Source organism: Aplidium turbinatum, chromosome 17 (genome assembly GCF_918807975.1).
Source record: "Aplidium turbinatum chromosome 17, kaAplTurb1.1, whole genome shotgun sequence".
NCBI lineage: Eukaryota > Metazoa > Chordata > Ascidiacea > Aplousobranchia > Polyclinidae > Aplidium > Aplidium turbinatum.
The window spans coordinates 18,969,817-18,978,241 of NC_137488.1; the positions used below are offsets into that span (position 1 = coordinate 18,969,817).

The 8,425-nt window shown below is 38.7% G+C and overlaps 1 protein-coding gene across 1 annotated transcript; it reads left to right on the plus strand.

Moving 5' to 3' along the window:
* Positions 1 to 7,257: 7,257 nt before the first annotated feature.
* Positions 7,258 to 8,091, plus strand: LOC145786288 (protein FAM200A-like). The gene has a single exon (XM_082597929.1). It carries the CDS (start codon positions 7,258 to 7,260, stop codon positions 8,089 to 8,091), a length of 834 nt encoding a protein of 277 aa, XP_082454055.1.
* The last annotated feature ends 334 nt before the right edge of the window (positions 8,092 to 8,425 follow it).

The following is an 8,425-nucleotide window of genomic DNA, read 5'->3' on the forward strand; positions in this document are numbered from 1 at the left end:
CGAATTGTGAATCCTAAAAAATCAACCAGCAGTTTGTGAATGAACATACAACTAAAAAACAACAGACAGGAAATAAAACAACAGTTTGTGTATGTATGATTGTATGTGTTGTGCACTATCAATCAATGGATCACTCTGTACTCTCAATCTGCGCTATTGATCGACTAACCCGCAACACTAACCTTAAGCTCGGACCCCCTATTCCAGAAAACATCAATTGATTGTGCATACCACATGCATACATTGGCACTGATGCATCCAGAAGTTTGTTTTTGTATTTTTTGGTGATATACTGCTTGGCAGTTGACATAACACCAATACAAAGCCAAAACATTCCATAAAATGCACTGTTTTTTTTTACCCCAAATCAACGAATTTTATTGGGGTAAAAAAAAACACCTCAATAATAATTTACACAAACATTTGGAGGCTCCAGGCTTTGTTGCATCTAGTAGCCTCACAACATAGTACTCACAATATAACATTAAAACATTCATACTACCTATCACTAAAATTTAGCAAAAACTTTTAATAAACTCCTGTGCTCCGAACCTTTTTTTGCACCCTTTGCAGGCCATATTTACTCTATTAAACATAGCTCTTCTTTGTCAAATCCAATCTTTTTCCTCTACCCCTTAAAGTAATGTAATCTCCAAAGACCACTTAAACACACACTAAAAAAGTTGAGTGAATATCTACTCATTTTAGATGTGAGATGGTAAGTGTTTTTTTTTACCCCAATAACCCCACTATTTTTTTTTACCCCACTTGACTATAACTTACAATAAGTAGTGGTGAGAATCTTCATGTTGAATTGAAAATATCCCTAAGATAAGATGATGCCAGCACATTTTTTATCAAGTTTTGTAGCCTTTGTTCACCCCAATTTTATGTCTGTGCCTGCGTGCTTGTTGAAAAAGTTTGTCAAATGATTGGCAGTGTAAACGATGTACCGTATGCTGACAAATGAACACAGCAAGCGAAAGAGCAACTGTTTTTTCTTTATATCATTAGAATTCTTGAAAAATGTACGTAGGGTTGCCTCCTGCTGAGAAGCCTTGCCCAGTTTTTGCCCCTTTGTGTAAGAGCTACCTTTAATAAGTTAATCGCTGTATATCTGCTAAAAAATTTCATACCGTACGTACATACAAATATTAGCTTACCCTAAAAGTGTTTCCAGAAAGCACTACATATAATCCATTATTTGAGTGTAATTTTGCAAAAATTTTCCAGGGGACATGCCCTCGGACCCCCTAGAATACGCGTGCCTTCGTAACGTTCTTACCCCCTGCGAGTTTTATTGCTTCCCTTCAATCCCTTGCTCAACCCACCAGGATACGCCACTGCGTAGAGCCATATTCTTCCTACAATAAACTTCACATACGCTTGGATTTTTAAACTTCTTATCTAACTGCTTCGATGCAACAAAATATGAAAATCAATAAATATCGTACCGGTACTTAACAACAACTACGGTACTGCATTCTGTAACAACCTAAAAACATAACAGATTAAAAGTAAACTTAACATACATGGAAATACAACCTAGTGTTAAGTGAGCGGAAAGTCCTGTCAGCTAACTAGGTTGCGTCACACTTCTCACAGACAGTCTTTCGTGCCAGAGAGCGTGCAATTCAGCAACACAGTTTCAATAAAAGAGACGGAACTAGGGCAGAAAGTTACGCGCACGCGTTGCAGCTACTAAATGCAATGAAAAAAAGACAATTACCGAAACAATCTAGACTTGTCTAAACAATCCCAATTTGCTTCTAAAAATTATTCCAGATTCCAGACATTTTTTTTCCCTACTAGACAGTTCGTTAACCAATTATTCCAATCTGACAACCCTGCTGCACAAAGTGATGAAATTTATTGCGTCATTCAATGAAGTTAACTATTATAAAAAAAAGGGGTAAAAAATCCGGGAAAAGCGGAATTAAACCAGAGATTGTTGAAATCAATCAATCAATCAATGTTTTATTTGTCAGTAACAGGAACATAGGTACATGTTTGAAATATGCAATATACACAATACAAAAGTTACACAAGTTCCCATACCGACAGGGAGACAACGAGACGACCATACGGTCTACTTGTCAATTGCCACCCTACGGAAATTACGATTTTGCCATTTAAAGTAAGCTTACAAGAGAAAAAATAAAACGTTGAAACGTTCCCGCGCTTCAAAAACAACATACGCAGAAAACAAAAAACAAAAAAAAAACAACATATTGATGATAACGTAGGCCTAAACACAAAATTCCATGAAGCAAGCAGAGAATAATCAAGTTTCCGAAGAAACTGACAAGTTGGTTTCCATAACATATCACTTACGATGCACTGTAGCTTTGTAAAATTAACGTTTTGATTTCTTTTTTGAAACAATGAAATGATAAGTTTTTTAGCCTACTTGGAACCTCTGACCAGAGCATTGGTCCCAATACCTGCATGGACTTTTTGCCATATTCTGTGTTAGATCTATTTATAAAATAGTTGTTGCTTGTTTGATATCTTGTGTTATGCTGATGAATAAATGAAGCATTTGTAAATAAATCACAATACGTAGACCAGGACTTCCCGATTGGGGGTGCTTGCACCCCCTAGGGGTGCGAGAATCCACCGAGGAAGAAGAGCTATACCGTATATACATATGGATTTTGTTTAACGCGGAGGTGGTGATTATCCCGCAAAGCATTCTATGTTGGCCTGTAGGGTTTGTACATTTTACAGGCCTATACAGCATAATGCACAACAACAAAAAAATACACCCGACAAGTTGCTGATAACAAAAAGGCTGTGGTTCGAACGTCACGTGATTGGTGGCGGGATAATGCGGTAATATTATGATGGCAATTTCTTATCGTACACCTTGGGAAAGAATGCCTTTTAAGCGAGAACGATGTTTTTCAGGTTGTAGACTGTGTATTGACTTACGAAAAAGAAAGTGTCAGCTACTAGTCAGGCTAAAAACAGAACTGATATTGGCCTGACTAGCAACTGGATTGGTTTTTCTGTCGATTTGAGTGAGCTAAGTTGGGCTGATTAGCCATTGGCATTACACGCCAGTGGCTCTTGCAATAAAGGAATGCTTTTAAAGTTGACTGACGCTTTTGGAGGTGCTATCGAAGTCAAGAATCCGTCGGTCCAGGCTGTTTGTTGTTGATAATAGGCATTGCTTCTATTGTCTTTACAATTGGCTTGTAGTGGCTCGAAACTTTCTGGTGCAGCGTTCAAACTGGGTATCCAACTCTGGCTAAGAAAGTATTGCAAGTTTTGGTTCTGTTTGTTACCACTTGGCTGTGTGAATCGGGATTTTCATCTCTGCTTTCCATGAAGAATAAATACCACAACGCCCTGGAAAGAGAAAATGATCTGCGCATTGCCATGTCTCACAAGGTTCCACGTTTCGAACAGACAATTGCAAAGAAGAAGCAGGAGAAAAGTCAAAGATCTTGATCAACGCCATTATGTTCTCAGTTTGTGTTATTTCTTTATTTATTCGCTTTTGCATTTTGTGTGATTGCGTTGTTAAAGGTTGCCCTTTTTCCTATTTGTTAGCCATATAAAGGCCGGTGATCTGCTTTTCTGCGTTGTTTTCGTACGTATTTTGATTTTTTTCTCAGAACCACTCCGCTTCAAAACAGGGGGTGCGAGATTGGCTTCATCAATCCCATGGGGTGTGGGGTGATAAACGAATCGGGAAGCCCTGACGTAGACGGATACTGATTCATATGAACTTTGTACATATGTTTTTTTATTTCAATGTTATGTATGTCTTTTAGTTTCAAGAAAGGCTGGAAAATGTCATTCCAAAATTTCAAAACTTGTTCTTGAATTTCCTGTTGAGCAAAATGTATTATCAAATCATATCAAAAGTCATTTGTTTGATACTTCCGGAACTTTTACGCAAAATTACACTTTATATTGATTTGCATTTGAAAATCAAAAAAGTAGGCTACGGTACTAGGCTACTCTTTCTTTCCATGCGTAGCCTCAGTGGTAGCGCAAGACGCAAGTGAAAGTAACACAGTTTCTCAGACTAGGAGAGGAGCATCTTTTGTGTTCTGCCAAGTTATTCTCTTTTTATTCTGTATTCAGCGGCACCTAGTGAGTAGAACAATTTGCCGGCGACAGAGACAGAAGGGGAGAGTATGAAAGGAAAAGAGAGGAATACGGTAATTTATTTGCCAATCAGATTCTATAATAGTAACTACAGTACAAAATATGGTTATTACTTTCTAATAGGCTACCTCTACAACCTGTATTACCCTAAAAGGGGGATCATCAGAAGGTGCTGAAATATATACAAAAAACAATAAATCGGTAATAGCCTAGGCTACCTGAAAAAATATTAAATATTATGACCTTAATTTAATTTGCAAAAAGACTCATAATTACAATTTACAAAGGGCTACCACGACCAGATGCCACAAAAGCCTCAGCCCTCAATTAAGACAAACAAGTGAAAACCAACCAGATCTTAATGTAACAACATTTGTGACGTCATGGAGAAGCAAATGCAATAAAAATGTGAAGGTAACCTGTAGCTACAAATCAGAGAGAGAGATAGAAAACTTTTATTTTGTCTGTTGCCAGAACAGCACGTCTGTTGCCAGGTAGTCTACAATACAATAGCAGCCTAAACAATACAAATAAAATAGCACCATGGTAACTTATATAGTAGGCTACCGTGTAGTATAGAATATGCGGCGACTTTTTTAAGTTTTCGAGCCATTTGGAAAAGTTAAGGGTTTCCATAATCATGCCTGGCTCGAATCCAAAAGTACCCCCTGAAACCCCCCTGTCAACACTGTGGCAGAAGCACTGAAGCAGTGCCGCTTCAGAAAGTCGTTCGAAAAATCAGGCACTAAACCAACTGCTGAGCTATCGGGACGGACATGCAAAACTGCATTGATTGAGGTCTCAAAGAAGCTTTCTAACTTCGAGGATAAAGATTTAATCAATCAACTAATCAAGCAATCATACCGTTAGATGTTAAAAAGGAACTTTATAGGCCTAACTCTCTGTAAGTTTTTACGTGGTGCTACTACAGTGACACCAGAGCACTCCGAGTTTATTGAAGTAAGCTATCGCGGCTATAGCCATGGTAAGTTATAGCGTCGCTAAAGCTTACGAAGTCGAAGTAATAAAACGAAGTCGTATCGATCGTCCAGCTATTTGGGGAGGAGTTAGGCTACCTACTCCCACAGTAAAGCAATCCAGGCTTCTTTTGTTGTTGCTTGGAAAATTGCTCGAGCAAAAGCGCCCCATACAGCAGGAGAAAACTTGGTTAAACTAGCGGCCGTCGAAATGGCCAGGATAGTTTGCGGCGATGCCATTGCTGATGAGTTAGCTATAGTTTCTTTGTCAAACAATACAATCAAGCGACGCATTCAAGAAATGTCAGTGGATATTAATACTATAGCTGCTGTAAAAGTAGGCTAAGTGGAAAATTTAGTTTACAATTGGATGAAACTACCAATATAGAAAACGATGCCCAGCTTATGGTCAGGGGCGCCGGAAGCGGGGGGTAGGGGAGCGGATGCCCCCCTTGCCCTCAATTTTTCTGCAGATAGAGGGGCAGGGGGGCAATGGTTCCCTTTTAAAGTCATATAAGCTACTGCACATTTTGCAATATAACAATTTCTGCAATTTGCTTTTAGCCTAATTATAATCTTTCATTTTTGCCTCAAAATAATATTTACGGCACAAAATTTTGCAACACAGTACAGAGTACAGGCATTAAAAGTCTTTTTTTTTCAGCAGCCATCGTGGCCTACCGGGAGCTCCTTCTCGGAGGCCAACTCTGCGTGCTTAGAGACCAAAATACAAAATAAAAATAACGATAGCACAAGTAAATAGAATTAAACTTGCAACAATGCTAAAATGATCACTTAGCGTTGTTGAAGTCTGGGCCTGGGCGACGTCCTACAATAGAATTGTTGCACCACGCAATAACTGCTTTATCCGGACTGTAATCCAGTACTGGGGGACCATCTAATGACACTCGCACGAGTGTCTCCAATGTGGCTGATTTTAAAGAAGTTCGCCACTCCTCTAGAATTCTTTTTAGCAACGAAAAACAACGTTCTACATGTGTTGTCGATGACGGCAAGGTAATAAAATAAGTATTTCAATGATGTGAAGGACATTACTAAAAGAAGCCCAATTTTTGCAAAATATGATCAAAAAATGTTTTCCCCTCGGATGTCAACTAACCTAGTTCTCCTTTTTAACAACGATTCAATGTCCGACAACATCGAATCGACATAAAAACGACAATATTGCCAGCCGATGTAAATTAGCACTTCGGATTAAGACTTTGTTAAAAATAAACGTCGCTACTCGGGAATTACAAACAAGACTCAGCCTACAGCGCTGGTGATCGCAGATGGATAGATTCCATTAATAACAAATATTCCTGCACAATCCAACAGTGGCGATTATGACGCGCTGACCTAATTTTGCGTCACTCTTTGATACTACATATTTTCGACAGTTAATCCACGATCATTCTATTGCGAAATTAAATAATTGGCTATAAGAGACCGGCGGCCAAACTTGTCAGATTTAGGAGGTAGCACCGGCGGTCATTCAAACACTACTTAGCGGCCATGGCCGCAGGCTGCTTTAACAGTAGGTTACATCATTATAACATAGCATGATGCCCTTCTTTGTATACTGGACACTTGTAGGCTATCATTACTCAATACATAGTGAGCTGTTAGATTAGCATTGTCGCTATATCTTATCTTAAAACTTGAAAACAAATTGGCCTTTTAGTAAACAAAAGTGCCTTTTTTCGTAATCTTGTCCCCCCCCAGTCAAAAATCGTTCCGACGCCCCTGCTTATGGTGTTTATACGATACCGTGCAAGTGAGGACTACGGAGCAATTTCTTTTTTGCCGTCAACTTACTAAACACACTACAGGAGAAGAAATATTTAAGAAAGTATAGATTCTTTTTTAGAACATCAACTGTCATGGACTGACTGTGTTTCTGTCTGTGCCGATAGTGCTCCGTCTATGGTGGGAACAAAAAAGGTTTTTATGGGTTTCGTGAAATTGGAAAACAAAGACATTTTAGTTATTCATTGTCTTCTTCATCGAGAAACCCTGGCAGGAAAAGAGATTCAAGAAGACCTAGCCATAGTTTTCAATGAGGTTGTATCTGTGGTTAATTATATCAAATCCCGCCCTTTGTGTACTCGTATATTTCGAGCGTTGTGTGACGAGATGAGTACACTGGGCTTTACAGATGGGTACACTGTACACGTACACTACACTGTACACTGGGCACACTGGGCTTTTATTTCATTCGAACATCCGTTGGCTGTCACGAGGAAAAGTGTTAGAAGGAGTGGCTAGCCTACGCAATGAAATCGGTGCTTTTTTAAAAGAGCAGAATCATAAACTTGCCAAGCGATTCAGCGACAACGAGTGGATAGCCAAATTGCTGTTCTTATCTGATTTTTTCAGCCATTTAAACCAGCTGAACACTACTATGCAGGGAAGAAATAAATTGTTTTTGGATGTATCGGAAGACATTGTCGCATTTAAAGGTAAAATGAAACTGTGGATGTATCGAATGGAAAGTGGGAAAATAGCTGCTTTTCCTGCTTTAAACGCATTTTTGGAAGAAGAAGAATTTGATTTGAAGAGCATCGGTGGAATCTTTCTTGAGCACCTTACTTCATTTATGTTCGAGCTGGACAGATATATTCCTTCCAACAATTTCAAAAAAGAGTTTAAGTGGGTACAAAATCCCTTCGAGGTCTCAGCACTACTGGTTAATCCGGAAAGAGATTGCATTAGTGAACAACTGGTTGTGCTGCAATGTCGACAGCTGTGGAAAGAGAAATACAAAAATGTTTCTCTGACTAAATTTTGGGCTAATGTCCAAGTAATGGAACCCAATTTATTTGAACTCTGTTTGCAGGCAACAAGAGCTGTTTTGCCCTTTCTGACAACAATACTTTGTGAAGCTGGTTTTTCAGCACTAGCTATGATTAAAACCAAGTACCCCAACCAACTACAACCAGAAGACGACATCAGATGTGCCATAACGACCATCAACCTCAATTTCCATTAACTGGTGAAGCAAGTTCAGGGACAAGGTTGAAATTTGAGAATGTGAGCAATAAACAAATTTCCCTAAAACAAGTTCTTTTGTGATTGCTGTAACATGAGTCTGCAAAAGTTTGGGCTATTGCAAAAATATTCCGTGAATTGAAAAGGTTGAAAAACACTGGGTATAACCTATAGCCTACAACATTCACAGATAAATGTAAAACCAAACCAACTTAATATGAAAGTAAAACCAAATTCTTACTGCTTTGGGGAAAATCTTTAGTTTCAATGCAGGTATATTTTTTTATTTCAGAACACCACATCAAAAATAACACTGGTAAACCACATCCTGGCAC